The 23,906-nt window shown below is 40.8% G+C and overlaps 1 protein-coding gene across 2 annotated transcripts; it reads left to right on the top strand.

Moving 5' to 3' along the window:
* Positions 1-1,460: 1,460 nt before the first annotated feature.
* Positions 1,461-23,459, top strand: chn2 (chimerin 2). 2 transcript variants are annotated; one of them, XM_023403162.2, is made up of 13 exons: positions 1,461-2,104; positions 8,331-8,369; positions 10,164-10,219; positions 11,906-11,937; positions 12,203-12,316; positions 12,495-12,765; positions 17,668-17,751; positions 18,965-19,049; positions 20,303-20,476; positions 20,757-20,834; positions 21,061-21,198; positions 21,292-21,397; positions 22,046-23,459. In XM_023403162.2, exons 1-13 carry the CDS (start codon positions 2,056-2,058, stop codon positions 22,215-22,217), a joined length of 1,398 nt encoding a protein of 465 aa, XP_023258930.1. In that variant the 5' UTR covers positions 1,461-2,055; the 3' UTR covers positions 22,218-23,459. The 2 variants fall into 2 exon arrangements, with proteins under 2 accessions (XP_023258930.1, XP_087029272.1); XM_087173146.1 differs by lacking the exons at positions 1,461-2,104; positions 8,331-8,369 and adding an exon at positions 8,429-9,497.
* The last annotated feature ends 447 nt before the right edge of the window (positions 23,460-23,906 follow it).

The following is a 23,906-nucleotide window of genomic DNA, read 5'->3' as shown; positions in this document are numbered from 1 at the left end:
TACCCATGTGCTTTTCCTGCTGTCACATGTGAAATGTTTTCTGTGAAAAAACACCTTCACAACAACCAGGGCTTGTAACTGTGCGACACAAGTAGAGCATTCGTTATTTATGTGATTAATTACACCTGTGCGTGTCCTGCTAAGACACGTCAAAATACAGTGTCAAACAGCACCTAACATTCTGGGATTTTTTAAAGCTGCAGTTATTTATATCTGACCACTAGTGGGCAACTCTGATCTATTAGTATCTATATAAAAAAAAAAAAAACCTATATCAAGTTACTTGTGTAGTTGACAGACATGAAGGGAAGACGGCACTCACAGCTGGGAAGAAAACTGTGGCTTGTGATGTGACAGCTCAGGTGAACAGGTGCGGAGATGGGGGCTGTATCCCAATTGTCTGCTGTTTACAAAGCTGGGTAGGGTATTAATAGGAGATTTCCCTTGTTCTAAAGTCTTGGTAGTGGTTTTAATATGTAGTGTTACTTAAAGAAGCCAGTAAGGCCAGAGGATAGGTATATTTTGAGGCAGTTTTACATTGATTGACAGCTATTTCAGACTACCACACTCAGCCATGCTGCAGGGTTGACATACACATGTTGAAGTGTCCAAGACACAAGAACCCCTAACTGCTCCTGATGCTGCGCCATCAGTGTGTGAGCACTTTGAGTGGTTAATAGACTAGAAAACTGCTATATAAATGCAGTCCATTTACTGTTTACCGTGTACAGTTGCTACACTCATTCTGATCTGGAAGCTGCCCAGTACAACCACACAGTCTTATCTGTTGGCCAGTGAACATCTGAACTGGAGTATTCAAGGGAGTGCTGTGCAGATTTATCCTGCCACTCCAGTAAGGCTGAACAATTAATGTAAATATTATCGCAAGAGTTGCAGTTTTTTTGATAAAGGTAAAATGTGTCCCAACATACCATAAATGAAGCATTGTGATGCTACAGAGATGACATAAGGGACCATGCTTGTTTAGTACAAACATAACAAAAAATTACATCATCATTTTTATATTTTATTCAGTGAAAATTAAATGCAAAAAATTACCATTCCAACAGAAATAATGACTCATCGCAATTGTAATATCTGCCAAAAATAATCAAAATATCCAATCCAATTTCTGTCTTCCCTCCCTGCACCTCTTCCTTGGAGGGCAGTGAGGAAGACGTACAGTGAAGGATGCAAGAGCTCATACATTTGGAGTTGTGGAGAACTCTTGGCTTCAAAGCTTCCCTTCAAAATCTGTAGATTAAAGCCACAGACGCTACATTCATCTTTTTCTTTTGTCTGCCATCTCATGGGAAAGGGGGAAGCCCACCAGATGGCGCAGAAAACACAGGGATTCAGTCTGACGCTTTCAACTTAACATGACATAACATGACATCTGATGAAAAAATGCAAAGCCAAGGCTGGAGTAATGTGGTTTGGCCAATTGGGCTTTGTTTGCATGAACCTCATTGAACTGTGGGACTCAAGAAAAAAGTAACGTCTGTTTTGGATTTTGCATACGCCTACATAACTAGTCAGTTGTTTTGGGCTTCTTTTGTAAATCGGGATTGCTTACATCTGGCAACCCTGCTCCAAACTTCCACTTTAAGAAGGCGCGTCTACGCTGCAGTGTAGTGTGTTTATTACAATCCTTAAAGTGGCACATGGAAACCACATCTGATTTCTGCATGGCACAAGAATCTAGACCTACAGATTCTGTCTGTCCAGTATGAGGAAACTGCTTTGAGGAAACTGATCCACGTATACGATCCTGTAGCTTGTCAGACTATTTTTATCTGTGGCAGTAGCACCCACGGTGTATGCGGCAGCGTGAGCTCCCCACCAAGGCGCACAGCAAGCGGGAGGGGAAGGATCCGCGGATTCAGACAGACGGGTGGTGGGCTCGGGGCGAGACGAGACGTGAAATAGTCCCCGGTGCAGCCGTCAAAGGTGAAGCACATTGGGACGTGAGTGAAATGGAGGCCCCACCGGGGACGAGCTGCTGGGAGCGCACCTTGGCCAAACGGGAGTAACCGAGCCGTGAAACGGGTTGGGATGGCAGCATCCAGTAACTCAAGCCTCTCAGGTTCATCTCTGTCCTCTGGTAAGAGTTCACTTGACCCAGACTCAGTCTAGACTCTGAGGCATTGCACTTAAGATGATATTAATAATAGCCTACTACTGCTACTACTAATAGTAATAATAATGATAATAATAATAACAATAATAATAATTAATTACAGTGCTTTTATAGAAATTTATAATTGTGTGCTTTGAAATGGATGCCTTTGTTTGTCTTAAATCAAACTTTTTTTTATTAACTTGTATAAAGTCATCTCTTACATGTTCACCATTGACACAAGCATCAGAAAATGTGGCACCTACCATATTTCTGCATCTCACATGCACCTTGTGAACATTAAGCAAATATTAAAGTAGCCTCCAGTGACTGCTGTGATTGAGAATAAAGGATAAATGAAAAGCATCCCCATCTGTTATAAGTAAAGTGGTGGAAACATTAGTGGGAAAGGACGCCTTTCGTGTGCAGAGGGATTATAAGGTTGTTAGATGCAGTCAGGAGCCTCTGACGTTGGGTTTGGATGTTATCATTAGATTGCCAATCATCTCCATAATTCCCTTATTGACTTTCCACTTGGCTGGCTTTAAGGATTATGTTTGGCCTGTGTAGTCTTCCATTTTCCAAAATGCAGCAGCAGGCTGGGATGTTCTGACACTGTGAAAATCCTAATACACTATGGTTCAGTGACATAATACAGTTACCGCTACAGTGTGCACAAGACTCCAATTAAATCCCCTTCGCATATAATGAGCTATCATTCAGCGATTAGCACCTATTATATGTTTGTTAAAAATTCAATTTTCGCAGAATGAGAACAGTAAGTGGGTTAGCAGCTGTTCAAACAAAACCAAGAATGAAACAGCAGCTCCATGCTTGTCTCTGTTTATATCCCATTCTGTGTTGATAAAACGTGTTGCTCGTGTTTGTAAGGGTATAAAGTACAAACTCCACTATCACAGTCATTTTTAATGTGGAAGCCCCATCAACAACCAGAGGCGTGTGTGTGTGACATGAGGAGGGAGAGGCTGTTTATAATACTACACTCATCATTTTGGTTTATGATTACTGTTTCCACCAATATTTTACTTTGATACTGTGGAAAATGACATCTAGAAAATACTTTTTTCACTTATGAATGAATAAAAATTAAACTTGATCACTACTTTAGGCAAAACTATAGGTGTATTACAGAGTGAGGGCATTTTATAGTATACGCAGTGTTTGTTTTACTTTCCTACTCTTTCTACATCCCAACCACACCGCACAGCAGAGTCACATTTCCCAAGGTACTGCCCAATGAGAGGGACAGACAGTCGTTTCCAAGCTGATATAGCCTGTGGTGACCACATGCTTCACAAAGCATTATCTCATGTGTGCGTTTCAGAAAGCAGTGGATTTACTGTTTGACCACTGCTGCTTTAAGAGGAAAGTCTTTTCTTTCTGTGGCATTGGAGGGCTGTCATTACTGTTGGGCTCTCAATATAATTATCAGAGGTTACAAGCTGCGCTGCTGCCAGGGATAGAGTGGTTGTCACAAGGGTATTATTATTTTCATGCAGAGCTCTTTGGCAGTCAGACACAACATTTGAATAATCTTGTCTATGAGGCATATGACTCAAAAATGAATCTAGGCTCAATTTCTGCTCCATATTAGGTCGGCTGTTCTGGCTGCTAACAAAGTGCTTTTGGTGTAGGTATTTCAGCTGCTTCTAATGATACATCTATCTAGTACTCTTGTTTTGAGGCTGTTTGGAGGAGAGTGTGTAAATAAAGTTAATCTAACTTCTTTCTGTGAACAGTCAAAGTGTCACTGATGGCAGCGTTTTGTGCTGAGCACTGATCTATGATAGTGGTAATGGTAATTACATTACGGAAGCAAACACTGATTTATTTCTGTACTGACTGTAAATTATTGAAATAAAAGGGTCAATGGTAAGTACACAAACTGCCTTATAGTGTGTGAACTGCATTACATGCACACAACCTATAACTACAACCTTATTGCAGTATTTAAGTATTTTTTTAAGGACTGCAACATGATTGCAACATATATGTTGCAATCTCTTCTTTTCCCTAGAAAGATATTTTCTGGCCACTCGTCTTGATCAGGGAGGTTCTTACACATTCTTGGCACGGGTGGGCATGGAAGCATGTACTGTACCAGCAGCATACCATTTGCTAGAAGGCTCCAGGAAATAAAGCTTTGAAAATAAATTGCGGGAAGGAGCATGAAAGTATGCCTTCTGCTCCAAGCCTTAAATGACAAAATTGGTCAGGGAGGCAGAATTACAGCCATGTATTACAGAGAGGCTGTCTGCTCAACACCATCCTGCACATGTTCCTGGCAAATGCTGCATTTCACCTCAAAATCTTTCCATTATTTCTATTTCTTGTCCTTTCCAGTGTAATTTGTGTAGGACTGGAATTATGTCATGTATAATGACTTAGTCAAATTAGCTGCATGTTTTAAAGCATCGGCGAGGGAGCAGGTTAGTCCCCCAAGTCACCCAGCCCATTAATTACAACAACAGGCGCTTTCAGTGACACAAGGAAATGTCAGATTTAGATCACCAAATTATACTTTGTGTTAAAACTCACCTACAGTTCTTGTTAACAGCAAAACATACAGTTCCACTGAGGGTGCACAGCCCAGCAGCGCACCACAAATAACACACTCCAGAGGCACCCTTGTACTTGTCACATGTTATCTGGTCAGTGCAAAGACTGTGTTGAAATGGTTGTTTTGGACCAGTGTAATACACAGATGGTCTCCCTGCTGCAGCTCTACTGCATCCCACTGACTCTCTGTGTGTGTTGTGTGGGTGTCTGTGTGTGTCTGTATGTGTCTGTGTTTGGTTGTGTGAGGGTCTGTGTGTATCTGTAGCAGTGCTGCACTCAGAGTTCAACTCCAGAATGTGTTATTTTTTTATATACTTTATTTTTTATCAAATAGCCAAATCACGCATAGCCACACATTTGCAATCTCACAAGACTCCACAAAACATTATGAACATTTTCACATTATGTGTATATAGGTTGTAGGTCTAGGAAGGGCTTGGAAGGGAAGTATTGAAAATGAGCAAACAACAGTTAAGTACTTATAACATTATGAACAAAACTGTGTAGAATCATCTAAATCACACATGCACCATGATGGCAGGTTAAATTGAAAGCAATGCATTGAACTGTGAAATTAAATATGCTTTCATCCCTGTGTTTCTTCAGTTCTAGCAGAACAGAGAACAAAATACACTTAACAAACTTGGCAAAATTGCTGGAGGTGAAATTTTTGGTTGTGGTTCAGCAGATTAATACCAACTTAGACATCATCATGGTCATCACTGCTTTGTCAAGGTCACGATAAGATTAGATAAATTGCCAGAAGAATCCGGGATCACAAAGGACACACTCATAGCATAAAATGGAAAAAAAAAAAGATGGGAAGATGGGAAATGCACAACAGACTCATTCATCCCAACCCCAACATAGATTAACAGGTGCACATGGCTAATGGAAACATCTCCCATGTACTGTAAAACTGAAATCCACAGGACTTGTGGTAACTACCTGGTTATACTATTTTTTTAAGGAGATTGGTTCATGTCATTATAAGCCTTGAAGTTTGACTAGATGATAGTAAAAAACAGTGAGGTTTTAAAATGTCTGCATCCTGTTTAAGAGCTCTTTTTTTTTAATCATAAAAGGCTCTAAACTTGTTGAACTGCTGTCAGCCTTGGACTCGTCTCACCTCCACATAAGTGATTGTTTTATGTGCTGAAGTTGAATATTTTTTTGCATGTACACAGACTCCAGATGCAGACTTTATCTCAGGGGATAAGAGTCTTGATCTTCATTCATCACATATTCTCTTTGGCACCAAAGCAAACACCCGCCGGTAATTATTTTATTGAATGCCTCTGACTGGTGAGTAATGGAGGGCAACACAATTAATAGCTGTTGCTTTGGGGGAAGAGCCCTCTGGCTGCTCTAGAATTTTAAATTCTCCCTGATCATCAGGCACCATGCAAACTCTGAGCTACTTAAAAATTCTTTTTGATGTTCTTTGGATTTCTGTGTGTGTTTATGTGCGTGTGTGTGCTCGGTTGAGAGTGGATATGCACAGTGTAGCCCAATGTATTTGCACGCATGTATGTTTGTGCAAGTGTGTGCCAGTGTTTGCATCAGAATCGACCCTTAAGAGCTCCATTTTCTGAGCCGAAGCTGCAGCAGAATTCCAGACTGAAATGCCATTCGTCATTAAAAAGAATCAGATTGAAAAGGGAATATTTGGCAGCCAACCAGATGAAATCACATTCTTTAAACAAGCTGCAGTGGAATAAATCTTTCAGATTGTTGCCAGCGCAATACACAGTGACAAAGCTTCATCATTAGGACAATACATTTTCCAAGACAGCTTGGCCACACATCAGCAAACTGAGCCTGAAGGCTATAGAGTTATATATTTGAAGGTAGACACTCTGTGGAGGGCATTAATGAAAACATTTACCCTTAGAAAATCCACCTCTCAGTTGAACTACTTTTTCATCATTTGCATAATTATTCAGCATTTAAATATATGCACCTATCTTGTCTTTCCTCTGAAATAAATTCAACTTATTGCGAAGTAACTGTGCTGTTATGAGAAGCAATGATGAGCTATTTGTGTGTTTAATAATGTTGCAACAAGCCTCCACTCAAACTCTCCTGCGGTGAGCAGAGAAAACAGCATAAAGGGAAAAACTCTGAAGTGCTGTCAGATGAACAGATGAAAATAGAACAAGAATATACAGAGACCTTATTGATAAAGCTTTAACACTTGTGCCATTTGCTGTATGTTTCGCAATTTCTCTGCCTGTACCTCAGTGCCCACATCCAACAAGTGCTCACTAGTTTTATTAAACAATTCCCTTCCCCTCTCAGGTGTGTTTCATCTCTTTCCCTCTGGCCAGAGGGGTGTGGTGCTAATGTGCTGATGAGTGCAAAGGAATGTTTAAAATGAACAACGTGTCTTCTGGACCAACACAATCCATTATTCACGCAGTCAATTGAATCTTCGAGCAGTGGCACTGGGATTTTAATGAGAGATATTACATTTAACATCTGAGAGGCAGATGAATCATTTAGTATCATAGCAGCGATTTTGTGCATTTGGCACGTGGTATGAAATGTCTGTGTGTTAACTACAGAGCAACATTAGCATGCTGGCATACTGAGCATGTAGTTCATACATTAACTTTAATTAAATCAGTCAAAACCTGCAGTTAAAGCTGAATTGCTATGTAAAAGCTTGTCATCTTCTCAAGATTCATTCTTGACCTTGAAAACATGAGCTTGAGGAAAAAAAAAATCATAACAAAAGGTCCAATTTATTTATCCTTTCCAAAGTTTTTCATTGCTTCTTGTGGCCATCCTCAACATGCGAGTTAGAGTAGAGTTGCGCTGGTGTGATATGTGGATAAAAACAAATAAGTTGGAAATAGTGCTGAGAAATGTTAGTGTCAGCATCATTATTATATTAAGAGTAAAAATATGTTGCACCATTTGTGTCCTAATAACAGCCAGACATTTTATTACATCACTGACAGTGCAGTACAGCAGCAAATTTTACCATATTTTTGACTTGTTTGGTGACACGTTTTATTACAAGTCATAACTTTACCGAGTAGCTACTACAGTAAATTATCAGTTGCTACAGGGCATTTACTTCATCACCTCTCCTAGTGTTTTAAGCTAATATACTGTAACAGCACACTCTATCATGTATTCCAGGAATGTGTTCACATAATCATAAATCAGCCACTATATTTCCCAGAGGTAGATCTTGTTGTGGGTGCTTAGATGTAAATTGTATTTACCCCCCCCTAATTTTGATTAGTGAATTTGTCGTCTTGTCTCAGAATAGAGATACTTTGTTTTCAGGACCCTGCCGGCGCGTAATATAGATCAGGTGTGTGCCGACATGATGTTTAGCCAAATGAGCGGACACCTGTATCGATTGTCCTTGAAGCAGAGATACTGATTAGAAGTGTATTCACTGGTGCATCTCAAGAGGCCGCTGCACAGTGTGAAGCCATATGCGTAATCATAACGGAGAGATAAACAACAGTGACATAACCACGTTGAAGGGCTCAAAGTCAGTCCACTGGGAAAGGGCTCGAAATGGAGATTTTAATGAGAGAAAACAAGGCACAGTCTATTAACACCACTGTGAGTCTCTAACAGAAACCTGCTTTATTTTTGTGTTTTACAGACCCTGAGGATTACCAACCGCCCATATGGAAGTCCTACTGTGAGTAATTAATTCATTTTACATGCTGATTAGCAGTGTTTTAACCCGACGTTGGCCTTTAGTGTGTTTCTTCAAATAACAGCACATTTATTTGTGATCTATAAATAACAAAGAGACATTTTTCTATACTTGGAGGAATGGGTTTTGTTGTACATAGTGCAATTAGATACACTGCAGGTTCCAAAACGCTATGCACACATGCACAAAAGGCCCACACTCCAGCACATTCGCCCACACAACACATTCACACATGCACAAATGCAAAGCAGCACATCCCTGATCCCTGAGTAAAATAGGTTACCATCATCCAGGAAAACAAGATTTTCTACCTGCAGAGAGGCTCAGCTGAAATGGGGTCCTCAGAACACCCACCTCATTATACAGTGTTTTTGCCAAGTGGGAGGAAATGGGTTGACTCCCCAGAATGTATGTGATGCATTTGTTGAAGCTGAGCACAAATCATTTTGGCTGGAAACTCTGTGTCTGTCCTTAGAGTAATTATTACATTTTGTTTAACCAGTTGCAGTTCATAGCCTTTATATGCACTTTTCCTGCAATTATTGTAAATGTCTCATATGTATAATTTTCCCATAATAATAATGCTTCGTTTCTGAAGTCGCCCATCTTCTCTTGACTCGTCTGATTCTCTGCTGAGGTATTTTTAGAGCTCACTGTGTCCCTGGAATGGATGATGTCCAGATCTTGCTCTGGTTGGCTTGAATCAGCCTGACAAAACATGAAAATGTCAGGAGTCAGGACATTTTCACAGTCAGGAGTCTTTCTTCCCCTGCCTGGAGAATCTGCTGCAGTGAAGACTTAGCTCAACCTCATGCAGTGATTTCTTTGCTGTAGTACAAGTTGTTAGTGAAGAGGACACTGCTGTAAGTCTTCAGTTCTCAGCTGCATCTCACAAGGCATGGGCATAGACTGCCAAACTGCATCATACAATCATACAGTATAAAACAGTTAAACCTGTTTTTCTGTTATCATTGCAGGATTTTCATACAGTCTGGTATGGAAATGTGGCAGTTTGTCAAACACAAGAGAAACTCCAGCTCTAGACACACAGGATTTAAAAATTGGACATGAAGAAAGAAACCACACTCAGCTACTGATTCCTCTGTGGTGGTAATATTTCTGTCCTGACAGACCTCCAGTTCTGGGAAACAGGAAAAACAGCAGCCGCGTTTTGGCTTCCCTCACTTTTTAATCACTAATTGTAATGTACCAATTCTTGTGAGGCTGCTGAGGTGTTTGTGGTGATTACGCTGCCTGCCGCAAATCCCTCAGTCCCATTTTCACTTTGCTTCACTGCTTTACTTCCAGTTCTCCCAATACTTTAAGTAGACCTAATGCACTCAACCATAGATTTGCAGTATGTATGTATTTGTAAGTGTAAGTATTTCTGTTTTGGAGTAAAAAAGGCTAGTGTGCAGTTATAAGCACACAACAGCTCTGAATTCACACGAAAGGATTGCAAATATATGGCTCCTGTCATGTAAACCACTGACTGCTTAGCCTTGCATATACTTGCATATACAGTCCCTTTGTATCTTATTACCTTTGCACTGAGACAAAGCTGTCTAAGTGGAGATATTGTTTTATGTCCAGTCTAGTCCTGTGATATGAAAGCTGCATTGCGTCATTTCGTTTCCTTCATCTTTATGTGTGTGTTGAGGTTGTTATTTTGGTAACAAATCTACAATACGTATGTAATTACAACTTGCACTGAGCTGTGTACATAACTCAGAAGGGCAGACGGTCTTAAATAACATGCATATATTTCTCTAACAGTGTACCAGCTACAGCAGGAAGCCCCGAGACCAAAGAGGATCACATGTCCTCAGGAGGTCAGTACATTCATAAATCTGTATACAATAGGCTACTGTAAGAGGCTGAAATGATTGATTCTACATTTTTATTAACTATTTAGTCTTTTTGTGTCTTTGTGTCTTTGCATAGCCCAAAGTCTAAACAGAGGAAACCTGTAATACCTCATAACCTCATATTTGAGGAGCTGGAAGCAGCATTTCTGCAAGTATTTTTCTTAAAGAATGACCTCAACAGTTAGAGGATTATCAGAATAGTCATTGATTAGTTTTTTCAACTAGCTAGTTGATTAACTGGTGCCAGCACTATGACTGTGAATGATTAAAATTAATCACACAAACACACAAAATGTCACACAACAATGAGGAAGAGGATGGTTCTGATGGGAAATGCAGTCTAGCAACAAACAGTTATGAGCCAGCACCATCCTGTGATTATGGATATGTTTCATGAAAATTTTTAAGCAGCCTTGAAGCACCTTAACTGAACCACCTGTTGGCTTCATTTATTTATTTTCCCTTTGCCTTAAAACACAGTCTACTAGACTGCATCTTACAAACTCAGTTTTCACTCTCAGGTTTTAGCCTGGAAAACATTCACTGAGAAATGACTGAGCCTGGCAGCCGGAAGCCAGACCAATCAGTAACCTATGGAGAATGACTCGCTGCCTCTCAAGACTCCCACACCTCATGAGCAATTGTTTTAACTCAGTGGTATGCTAGAGTTCGAAAACTAAACATAATCCTCCAACTGCATGCCTTAAATTTATTTAGGAATGTAATTTGAATATGTGTTAAAATAGTCAAGGACAAGATTTTTTTGATGTTTTTCTGTCTTTTTCGAACAAAGACCAGAGATCAACCTAGCAAATCCTGTTTCAGTGTTCATATGGACATCTGACTACAGTTTTAAGACAGACTTAAAAACAATTACCATTTCACATCAAGAACAATAACAAGTAAAGAACCTCAATGTAAGCAGCTGGAACATGTTGGACAGGCAGTACAGACTTTATTCTCAGCCATGTGAATATAAAGCTAATGTTGCTATACTTGTTACTGCCCTCACTGAGAGAACTGTCAATCCTCAATCGTATAACCCACCAGAAATGATGCCTCATCTCATTTTGAGTCTTGCCACATTATGATGGGCAAAGTGAAAGTGATGGGCTGGCTAAGTGAGAGTTGTGGCTGCCCGTTAAATTTAAAATACAAAATGATGTTTGACATTTTACCAAAGTGTTCCCATAAAACCATTATGATCATAACTGAATGTGAAGAGACATCTGTAGTGGTCTTGCCCACAGTCTTTGTATAGAAAGGGGTCTCAGTAATTCAAGTGTTTGTAATTTATTATTCTTTGTCAAAATGTTAATGCCGATGTTTGATGTTTTACATCGTCTTCAAAATGAAAAGTGTCTTTTAGCCACATCCTGCAGAGACACTGCTCACTAAATATTAATTCTTTGCAGCTGGCCATCTATCACCAGCTGTTTTCTCATACTGCCTCTTATTCATCTCCACACTGTGATTTGGCTTTATGGTTTGGTAGCTGCGAATAGACGCAGGGGCATAGATGGAGATAATCTGTCCTGTGGTGTAGAGTCCACTATCTTTCACACAGGCTGTAATAACAATTTGCAAAGCCATTTAATTGAGCTTTCACATCATATTCCTCCAGCCAATATTTCTTCTTCTGGTTTCCAGATGGAGAGCAGACCCAAATACTATGGCAGAGAGTGAGTGTAACTTAATTACTGTCATTTTTTTATGCCTTTTTTTTTTTTTTTTTTTTAAATATTGTTGGGCAGTGAATGGTTTTATCTATCATTATTGCCTGGCATCAGACGTGGTTAGGGTTTAAGTGGGTGGATGTGTATTTTATGTGTGAGCTTTACTTCTAAAATATCAATCTTTGTATATTTGAGGATAAAATTCCATTGGATGAAGAGTTATACCCACTAATTGTTATTTATATATTTCTTCTTTTTATTTTTTTAACAGATTTCATGGCATCATCTCTCGAGAATATGCAGATGAGCTGCTGGCGGCAGTAGAGGGTGCTTACCTCATCAGGGGGAGCCAAAGACAGCCAGGGACTCACACCTTGGCCTTAAGGTACCAACACATCAGTATGCAGCACAGAACCCCTGAAAGGTCGTCCCCTTCAGCGGCCCAGAGCTCACTCCGTCTCTACCTTGTTCACTTTTACTCAGCCACTCAACCAATTCAACCTCTGCTTATTTTTACTCCCTCTGTATTTTAAGCACATCATCATCCATGTATCTCAATCCAGGTTTGGGCACCAGACCCTCAACTACAGACTGTTCTATGATGGGAAACACTTTGTTGGGGAGAAGAGGTTTGAGTCCGTCCATGACCTTGTGACAGACGCCCTCATCACTCTCTACATCGAGACCAAGGCAGCGGAGTACATTGCCAAAATGACCACTAACCCCATCTACGAGCATCTTGGTTACACCTCACTACTCAAGGACAAGATGGTGCACAGGCTGAGCCGTGGACGCACAGAACCCCGCAGGGTCACCTTCCAGAAAGACGACAAGGTGAGTTTTCTGACTGTTTATGTCACCAGGAGCATATACATTCTCAAGTTTTAATTTTACTCTGAGTTTACTTTTTGTGTACTAAGGGGTGCTATAATGAGTAGGAAGCTTACTTCTGCTGCAGTTGAGCAAGACACTGCTTCACAGACCACCTTTCTATTAAAGCTGCAACAATTAGTCAGTAAATCAGTTCTGCCATTGATAGAATATTGAATGAAAGCAATTCTGGTACTCAATTAATCATGTATTTAATGATTGATTGATGATTAATCGAGTAGTTGATCAACCGAAAGCATTTTTGCTGGTCAGATAAACAAGACATTTTAAGATTTGACTTTGAAGACCATTGTGCATTATATCAGAGAGAGAATTATCAATCAAAAAAAGTTTAATTAATGATAATCAATAGTTGCAGCCCTAGTTTGAAAGAATTTATTCTACGAAACTCCTTGCTGTATGTATAATTAAAATTAAGCTGCTTGAAACTGAACTTGATGTTCACTAAAAACCATTTCCATTTTGTTATTTAAATGTTTTTCAATTTAATTATCCAAATCTGGCCTTCCTATCCTATAATCCTTCTATTATCTGTAAATTTAAACTTTGATGATTATTTTAAAACGAGAAAAAAAAACTCTTTAGTTGGCTCATCATCTCAGTACATGCAAATTCTCTTGTACATTTGTACACTTCTTCCATGCTACTGAGCATCTCCAGTGCATTTCCAGTAGGATGCCTCTGAGAGGACACTTTGTCCTGTGAGTGAGACATACATTATCCCTGTAGCCCCTGGGTGTGTTCACTGCTGGCATGCTTCGTTGCCTCATCTTAAAGGTAATGATGACCAAGGGGACTGGGACTTTGCTCTGCCTGCCGTGCATATCAGACACACTGATCTTGGGTGAGACACATTACACATTGTATTCATTGGCAGTCGTGAGCTGTTGTTGGACTGAAGTCAGTGAATGATTTATCAATGAGGAACGAGGAAAGTCTGTTCTCTGTCTGGAGACAAATTCAAAGTATCCCTCCACTAGATGGCAATCTTAACTTGTTTCCTCCTCTCTTTTTTGCCTGTTGATGGCACTTCGAATCATGCAGAGCTCTTTTTTATTAACTTATACTAATATTTTCATGGTCTCTTCCACTTTAGAGATTTCAGGAGCTGTATCTTTAATGTGTCTCTCAGCTTGAAGACAAGATTTATTGCTATAGGAATTTTTTTTTGTCTTCAAATTGTCAACCTAGAGTTTTTCAATTTGACAGTCAGTCAGTGACAGACACTTGACAGATCTGTCAGCAGGAGCATCAGTTGCGGTATTAATATCATTGGACTTCAGTTTGGTCTTTGTAACCTGAGACATGAGCCGTTAATGCAGACCTTTTGACCTATTGGCCATCGGTCAGTCACTCCATTGACTTATTGTAGTTTTAAATACTACTACAGATGCCACTGCCAACCTCTAGGAAGCCAGAGAACTGCCCTCTGAGACATACAGGCTCGCACATGTTTGCTTAACACACACTGCTTTATTGAACAGTGTAAAGTAGTGTTGCTTTTTGTTTGATTTGAATTTTTGTGGGCTGCAGACTCCCTTTAGCATTTAGCAAGTAAATCTGGAGCACGTCGTTCACTAAATGTCAGATTGTCAGTTATCTAGGCGCTTTTGGAAAATGACTTCAAATTTCCTCCTGCCAAGTTTTATACATGAGGATCCGAATCAGTGACAGCTGTGATGACGGCGGGCATTGTCAGCCAGCGATTGAAAACCTGCCAGTCACTTCTAAAAGACTGAGAGGAAAACAGTTCTCTGTCTGCTCGACTTTTACGTGTCCAGGAAGCAGAGACCTGGCCTTGATGGCTCGAATCTGTGGTTGCTTTTTGAACTTCATGTTTGCCAATTACACAGCCACACCCTGAGGCATTACAGCCACAGTGGCTTCCCTGTATGGTCAGCATTCACATGTATTTACTCAGTGTTAGGTTGATACCTCCATATTTACCATGAATGTAAATTCTTCTGTAATTGAAATACTCCCAGAAAGTGAGAGGGGTACTTGATGCGACCTGTAGATCAACCTCCTGCGTTTCCTTCTCTTTGCATGTGCAGGAATTTCCTCAGTGGCCAAAATGTCTGCCACATTTCTCCTGATACTCACCACGCTGGTTTAATCTCAGCAGGGCTCTCGACAGACTGGTCTGCTCGCATGTCCTGGAAAGATTTCCAAGAAATTGTCCTGTTATTTGTTAGGATAATTATCTGTTCTCTCTCTAGAGTTTCATGCTATAAAAAAGCAAAAACAAACTATTTACTACTCCTCACACAGCATTGTAAGTACACATTTATTTTCAGTGTTCCTGTTGCAGACAAAATTGGCAATTTCTTCCATTTTTGAATAGTGAACAATATCTTTGACTACCATATCCTTCACACTATGTCTATTTATATGCTGGCGACAGCCAGGGCCAGGGGCATTATGTTTTTGTCCGTCTGTCTGTCCATATGTCCATCCATCCAGTTCTCATGAATGTGACATCTCACTAACGCCTTGAGGGAATTTCTTCACATTTGGCACAAACATTCACTTGGACTCAAGGATGAACTGATTAGATTTTGGTGGTCAAGTTCACTGTGACTTCACAAAACACATTTTTGGCATGAACACACAAATTCATGAACTAATTAGGACACAATTTAACACAAATGTCTAATAGGATAAAATGGTGTAATGATAAAATGTTATATCCAAATGGTCAAGGGTCGACTTCACTGTGACACCATAATGTTCTGCAAAAACAGTTGTGGCCATTATTCAACGCTGTCGCTCTATTAGTTCTATAAGATCTGTCCTAGTCCTATGTGTCAGAGATGTTGTTAGGGCTGTTTTGTTTGGGATGTGGATAGTTGTATCTTGCTGTTTTACTGTGTCAGTGCCCACTGTGCTGTTTTCCCATGATTCCAAGTACTCGCTTACAACAGCGTCCACTCAGCTGTGCTCTCACAAAGCCTTGCGGGAATAAAAGAGCCAAAGCCACTGAAAAGAAAGCAGAGCTTGTTGTGTGACCACCTTTTGTGTCTTTTCTTCCAAGCTCTTCTTTAAGAGACAAGAAGCCATCTGCCTGCAGACAAAGAGTGGAGCCCTCGTCTCCCTCCCTCCCACCTCGCAAGTCTAAAATATCTTAGAGCGGTCTATTCCTCATCTGTCCCCTCAGACTTAGCTGTGGAGCTGAATTCTATGGTATGGTATGTGTAGGTCTTTTCAAAGAATGTCAGCCACAAAGACAAATATCTTCACCTGTCCTGTCACTCTCCAGCTATCAGCCGGTTAACTGCTTCCTCCAGACATCAGAGACAAAAAAAAAAAAGGATGGTACACAAAAGGCCCACAGCAGTTTTTTACTTTGCTTCTGTGTGTGAGCTGCCAACCCTTTTATTTTATCTCAGCTTTGCAGTTACCCCTTGGGCTCTCCGACTCACCACTCTGCTTTTGCTCCAGCTCTTTATCATCACAAATCCAGTGCTTACCAGCTTTCTGACCTTTCCTCCCTGTTTAATAAATCAATTCAACCTTATATTTTTTGTGATGTCTTCCTATGTTCAGGCTTGGCTGTTCTGTAGAATTGCTCTTTGATATAAAACCTCACAGATATTTGTTACTTGATGTGTCGTATGATGTGTAGTTTGGGTTTATGTCAGTGTTCAGTGCCGCGTTTCAGAGCTTCATGATTAATTAGAAAAGCAGGAAACCTTGTGGTGCTGCTGACTGGTTGTTTACAAGCAGAGCTAATAGGGACAAATTCAGCATGAACATAGCAACAGCCCCCCACTGGCAAAAATACTATATGGCTACAGACCTGCAAATGAGCTTCCTATGGGATTTTACTTGGATTTGGGCACTGTGGGATTATTCCCTGTGTAAGGATTATTGCAGTAATCCCTCCCAATCCCAGTTGATGGTCTGGCTCTGCTGGCCCTCTGAGACAAATGATTGTGATTGGCGTGAGTAGTCTGCAGTCAGAGCGTCTGGAAGATCCAGTCTGGACGGCAGTGAGGGGAATTCCACCAGCCGACTGGCATGACTGGAGGTCGAGATCTGCTTGAATTACGAAGACACAGCCTCAGATCTGTCAGGCCAGAGAATCTCGAGCCTGTCTTTGAGCAGGCGAGTGAACCGGTTAGGAGACCCGGTGCTGACTGAGAGCTGCTGGCAGAAGAGTGTTATCTCCAGTTAAGTGAAGTGGAGTGTATCCGGAAGGCAGCCTGCTAATGGGAGTGTGTTCTGTGCTATAAAGAGGGCGTCTGCACTATTGATTCTGCTTTACAGAGCTGTTGAGCTGTGTGAAGTGGTCCTGACAGCACACGACCGCCCTCACTCTCAACCTCCTGGCCCCTCCTCATCAGGACCCTGTTCTCTCTCTCTCTCTTTCCTTTCTGGGCGTGTGAAAGAGGGCCATTGTGTGAGGCACACTCCTGCCCTCAGGCCGCCCACTACCGGTCCTGTTCCCCCTGCTCTTCTTGCTCTCCGCTGCCACTGGATTCAGACCAGATGCAGAGTCAACCCCGTACTGGCTGTCATCAGTCACCCTCCTGGGTCAGAGAGGAGTGGAGTGTAGCTGCTGTCTCTGCGCTGGGCTGTTGCCGGCAGCGTCTGCTGCACAGCACCCACATATCTCCTTTGCATCTTTCCCCAGAGGAGACTGAGAGTCTGTGGGACCCCGACCAGTCGAGCATGGAGGCTGAAGAAAACCGAGGAAGTTTAGGAGGGGATCTGATTACCCACAAGGCTAAAAGACAGGAGCGAAAGCGCCAGGAGCTGCTGGCTTTGGCTCTGGGAGTCAAACTGGGGAGTAAGGGGACTATTCTGTGGAAGCCTATTAAACTCTTGGCCTCCTGTCCACAGATCTCCTCACCTCTGGTGCGACGGAGTGCCTTGAAAGACACACCAGAGAAGCAGTGCTCTTATGAGAAGATCCACAACTTCAAGGTGAGCAGTTTATTTTATTAAGAAAAGTTTGATGGCTGCCAACAACTTTACTTTGATACATTTTCAGCAGGTTAGCTCTCACAGTGTTTTGCATTGGTTAATCACTCCTTTAGAGAGATGCATTTAGAGGTGTTTTTGCCTGCCTCAGATGTTTGCCTGTCCCATCATTGACCATAGTGTGTGTTGATGTTTTCATGAGAACACATGCAGCTGACACCCATATACACTGAGGGGAAATAATGGATACACTGCACAACAGCCCATTAACAGCAGAGCACATTGATTAGCATTGATTTTAAAGCTTTTAGATCCATTTTTGTTTTGTGCTACTGAGTTCTTAAAAATATATATATAGAGTGTGGCCCCATTTGCCATCTTATCTGTTATCTATATAGAGTTGAAGTTATAGAGTTATAGAGCTGAAAAGTATTGTGTAGTCTGCTCTCCGTCAGAGTGGGATGTACAATAGAGTTAGGGTTCTTTAAATATACGAAAGAGAATTTATGGATTCTCTGCCTCTGGGCGCCTCAACATTCTTGCAATTGTATCTTGGGTTTCAGTTAACAGGCAGGCTACAATGACCCCCAGCTTTTTCCATGCTTCCCTTTTGAAAAAGAACAAAAACCTTCTACTCACCACCTGCCATATGCCCTCTTCACTCGTCAGTCTACTGCTACCTATTCAAAGTCCCAGTGTGTGTGTGTGCACGTGCATGCAGGTGTGGCCCCATTTGCCATCTTATCTGTGTTTTATGTTGCACAGTGGGTGTACATCTGTTATTTTGACTTGCAGGCTTGCCTGCATGTATCCAATTGCCCAGGAGCAGATGCCAGACACATTATAGTAAATCCTTTAATCTGCCTTGTATATACAAATGCTCTCATTTGGCCAGGGGTCCCATCCACTGTAGCATGGGATCACAACGTAATCTCTATCCAGTACATCAAAAGGGAGGTTTTCCAGTCTGGACTGGACATAGCAGTGACTTGCAATACATGGTGTGTGTGTGTGTGTGTGTGTGTGTGTGTGTGTGTGTGTGTGTGTGTGTGTGTGTGTGTGTGTGTCTGTGTGTGTCTTTGTTTGTGTCTGTGTGTGTCTTTGTTTGTGTGTGTGTGTGTCTTTGTTTGTGTGTGTGTGTGTGTCTTTGTTTGTGTGTGTGTCTTTGTTTGTGTCTTTGTTTGTGTGTGTATAACCATGTTCTCTTTAACTCCAGGTACATACCTTTCGAGGGCCGCACTGGTGTGAGTACTGTGCCAACTTCATGTGGGGCCTGATCGCCCAAGGTGTCCGCTGTTCAGGTAACTATACACCACAACATCAGAATTCCATGTCATGGATTACACAAAGAAAATCATGTACGTCATGGATTACACAAGTAGTGTATGATCATGCCACGCATGTTTCAGTTGCATAATCCTTCTGAAAAAGTATTGCATTTGAATTGGTGATTTGATTACGTCCTGTTTTATGGTTATTTTCCATTTTCCTGTTAGATCTATGACAAACCAGTTGAGATCCATACTTCATCGAAGTAGTATGGAAAAAAAAAGCACAGACACACAGCTGTAACTGCTATCACTCTTTTTGTCTTATGAGAATGAAAGGCAATTAGATGTTTTTACATGGTATCTTCTGATTCCCTTATTACTGTTTACTGTGAAAATAAATTTCATGTGATGCAGTGTGCTGACAGTAGTTACATCACAATAGTTGTTTCAAAATAAAACATGTAAATTTTATCTAACTATGACAAATGCAGGTCAAACACAGGTCAGATATACTGTAATTGTTGACCAAATATAACAGCAGAACTAAGACTGATGACATATTAGAGCTCGATGGGGTTTTCAAAGCTTCCATGGTCACAAGATGTGTTCACTGCACAGACACAGTCCTGAAACCGATGTACATGTTGCTGGACTTGGTTGCTTTCTCTTTAAACAGAGTGTTTGTTGTTGAGGCATTTGCCATGCTGATAAGCCAGAGGCAAACACTGGTATCATCAGACACCTCATGTGCTGTGGGAAACAGGAAAGAGTTCTTTGTCCTCTCTCACTCCCTCTCTAGCCTCTATTTTTTTTCTTATCTCCTGCTACACTCTCTCTCTGAGAGCGCTGACTGAGAGTGAGGACCCCAATCAGCAGACCAGCAGTAAAAACATCTTTGTGATGAACGATTTCAGTCGGACACCTCGGTCTTCAAGTATGGTTCCCTCAAAACCTTCATTCCAGGCTGTGCTTCTACACAAGCAGGCGTACTTCTAACACACACACACACACACACACACACCGCTCTTGCCAGCTGTCCAGCACGCTCCGAGTGACTAAAACTATAACAAGAACCCCCGCCCATGCTGCCATGTTCGCCGTTATCTACCTCTGGCGCAGTGCACCGAGACAGCTTAGCAGTGACTGTGCTGGCTGACAGTGCAGTTTATCACTGACTCTGGGAAACCTTTTCAAACGGCTGTCTTTATCCTGCTGTGATGGTTGTGTCATCATCAGTCTGAGGCTAATCTCTCTCTCTGTTTATCTCACTCTTGCTCTGCTAGATTGCGGGCTGAATGTACACAAACAGTGCTCCAAACTGGTTCCAAGCGACTGCCAGCCGGACCTGCGCAGGATAAAGAAAGTGTTTAGCTGTGACCTCACCACGCTCGTCAAAGCTCATAACACGACGCGACCCATGGTGGTGGACATGTGTATTCGAGAGATAGAGCTGAGAGGTAGAATGCAACAATCAGTCATCACATTAAACCCCATCAATCACTTCACAGAGAGGAAAGTTAGAGCATGAGGCTTGATTTGTAAAGTCTTAAATCAAACATTCAATTATTCTGCAGTTACTATTTTGCAGTTATTAGAAATGTCATTGATCCTTTTTTTTTCTTTTTAGAAAAGAGGCCTAAATTCTGTAAAAAAAATTTATGTCTGAGAGGCAGAATGTGAGGTAGGCAGGATGGTAATAGAAAAGAAATTCACAAGCGTCCTAATTTTCTGTTGCAGGTATGAAATCTGAAGGTCTCTACCGAGTGTCTGGCTTCTCAGAGCACATAGAGGATGTGAGGCTTGCCTTTGACCGAGGTTTGTAGACATCAGATTTCTTTGCCCTGGGATCTAGTTTTCTGAGGTTTTAGTTCACATCATTTTGAATAAGAAGCTTGTTTCAGCTGCAGTGCTTCACAAAATAGTATCTGCCTATCTGTTATTTTGTGACACACAGTACATACTCACATTGACCTTTTATTTATAATTGTATCCAAATATAAAATTACATGTCAGTCATACATTTTTTATTTCTCATCAACAGATGGTGAAAAGGCAGACATCAGTGCCAATTCTTATGCAGACATCAACATCATTGCTGGTGCTTTGAAGCTCTACTTAAGAGACCTTCCCATTCCAGTCATTACATTTGACTTGTACTCCAAATTTATTCAAGCTGCAAGTAAGAGCTCCTCTCTCTGCAATTCCATGCCATTACTGTGTTGGTACTGCTCTGCTGTGCTCTGATACTAATCGTTTTACTGATATGATGTAGAAATTCCAAATGCTGAATCCAGGCTGGAGGCCATCCACGAGGGCTTGCTGCAGCTCCCCCCGGCCCACTATGAGACGCTACGATACCTGATGGCTCACCTCAAGAGGTGAGTTCATACACAAATCACAACAAACACAAACCTTTGCTGTGTGTCATTCCCTTTCTCTCTCCCCTGACTTTCCTATCTATCTCTACTGTTGCTATAGAAATGAAGCAGAAATGGCAAAAAAAACAAAACACATAAATGAGTGTATCACGCTGATACACTGGGTGACATGTTCCCTCATTACTATGAACATGGGAACTAGTTTATTTTGAGTTAATCCCACATACACCATTTTGCTGCCAGAAATACTCACTTGAGTACCAACCGTGTAATAATCTGTGGCTGAAGATAGTCCCCAGCAAATGCAAGAAATGACAGAGCCCGGCTATTTGAAAAAATTTAGCCTATTTAAAGAAAATTAATCTGTATGTTTGAAACCTGGTTTTAAAGATTTGTGTCATACGGACTAAATGCCACAAAAGGTGTATGGCAGTTGAAAAGTATTAAGAGACAGCCTAACACATTGTTAGTTTTGGTCTTTTCATAGGATTTGTTGAAAATATGACCCTTATCCTTGATTTGAATTTTCCTGAGGTGAATCACCACATGACCTGAAAAAGAAAAAGAAAAAGACAAAAATATTTTAACACATTAACATCCCTGTTTTGTATTTTGCCTGATTCATCTCTCTCTTTTTATATTTTACAGGGTGACAATGTTCGAAAAGGACAATTTAATGAATTCTGAGAACCTGGGGATTGTCTTTGGTCCAACGCTTATGCAGCCACCGGAGCAGAATGCCTTGACTACCCTGAATGACATGAGGCAGCAGAAACTAGTGGTGCAGCTGATGATAGAGCATGAAGATGTCTTATTCTGAGGACTGAGGCATGCAGGGCTTACTACACGAAGGACAATTATTTATTCTGTCAAAGAGGAAATTCAAGCCACCTTGATTCTAATGAAGTTTCAGAATAGTTTGTAATCAAATTGAACTTGAAACATTTATTTTTCGCATGACTGTTTTAGCTAACGTTGGTTTAGTGTTGACATTGTCTTGTAACTGTAAGTTTTGGGTTTCCATACTCAGCCAAGACCATCATTTTTATATTAGGGAATGATCCAGTATTTGTAACTATCTACAGCGCCGTTCCTTCCTCGCTTTAATTTGAAGACTGTCACTACCTGGTGTAGACTCAGTCATGACAGACAAGACAGCACTGTGTGAAATCTGCTCCCGGCGGATTGTCAATCATTGTTGGCCTGGTGCTGTGTGAACCAAGCCTCACAGCAGTAGCCAAGTTTATGCTCCCACATGTTATGTGTGCATATTTTGATTTTTGTGGGAACGTTGTTTAAAAATGTAATGAAACAATGTGGATCCTGTCATTGTAAATAAACTCAGATCATGTAATGATCAATATTTTAAGTGTGTGTACTAAAAAATGAGAGATGAGACAATAAGGCGCTCATGAAGCACTTTTTTGCAACAAGTGTAAAGATTTATTTTGTAAAGATGTTTATTTTTGTCTTTTACTCTGCATCATGTTCTGTCACAATAATATATACTGTTGAGAATGATGTTTGTTGAATCGATGTCTGAATACAAAACTGTTCACAAGAGAAAAGAGTCAGAAGAATGACAGTTTTTGGATCTACCATTTTCATTTTGAATGTCTTCAGTGTTATGTGAGGAATACACAGGTGGTTAAATACTGGTCAATAATTTACGTTATTTTGCAGACTGCACGACATGAGCAAAGATCTTCTTTACAGATATTGGTCACCAGTTTTGCAGTAATTGTGTTTACATGATGTAATTTGAAATATTTTCAAGTAAATAATAAGAAAAATAAAAAGATTATGGCCCTTTTTTTCCTCTTTCTATGCCAGTAACATGGTTCGGTGCTGCAGTATTAGCCATTCACTTCACAGTGCCATTGAAGGTCACAGTGATACTAAAGCTGTACCGAGCGTGTTTCTTTCACCCTTTGTTTGATGTGATTAATTGAATCCTTTCTACCAATCCATTTTATCAAAATGTATTTTTGTGACGGTTGCAGTTAAAAATGTAATTTATGAAATGATGATTTATTAAAGGATGTAAAACTTCAGTTTAAAATGAGACCTCAAAGCATTGATGTGACCACAAACCAATAGTTCTCAAAATGTTGGTTTTCATTTTTCTCAGAAATGTAACATGATCTCACCACAATGAGATAGCAGTAAAAGTGATTCAGCTAGTGACGACTGGTTGAAACCTGCAGAGCATTGAATCACAGTTATGTGGTTAACTTTCTTTTATCTTGTGACAGCTATTGCCATATCTTGCCAGGTGTTTTGCACAGAATATCTTATTTCTTAATCAGTCTCTGCCTTGTTTTATATCCTCCTCATTCGTTCAGTTTTACCTGTAGGTGTCAGCACGATGGAATTTTACCAGATACCAAATGAATTGCAGGGTTGATAAAAACACTCTTGAGGAGACATAGTTGCACCAGAGCCTGTTCCTGAGAATATCGCTAGTGCGTATCAACCTCGGTCAAAATGCTTTATTTCTCACACCTCT

Source organism: Seriola lalandi, unplaced genomic scaffold (assembly GCF_002814215.2).
Source record: "Seriola lalandi dorsalis isolate HSWRI2012SDOR001 ecotype SW California unplaced genomic scaffold, Sedor1 jcf7180002054062, whole genome shotgun sequence".
In the NCBI taxonomy this organism is placed as follows: Eukaryota; Metazoa; Chordata; class Actinopteri; order Carangiformes; family Carangidae; genus Seriola; species Seriola lalandi.
This window is presented reverse-complemented; position numbering and strand designations above follow the sequence as displayed.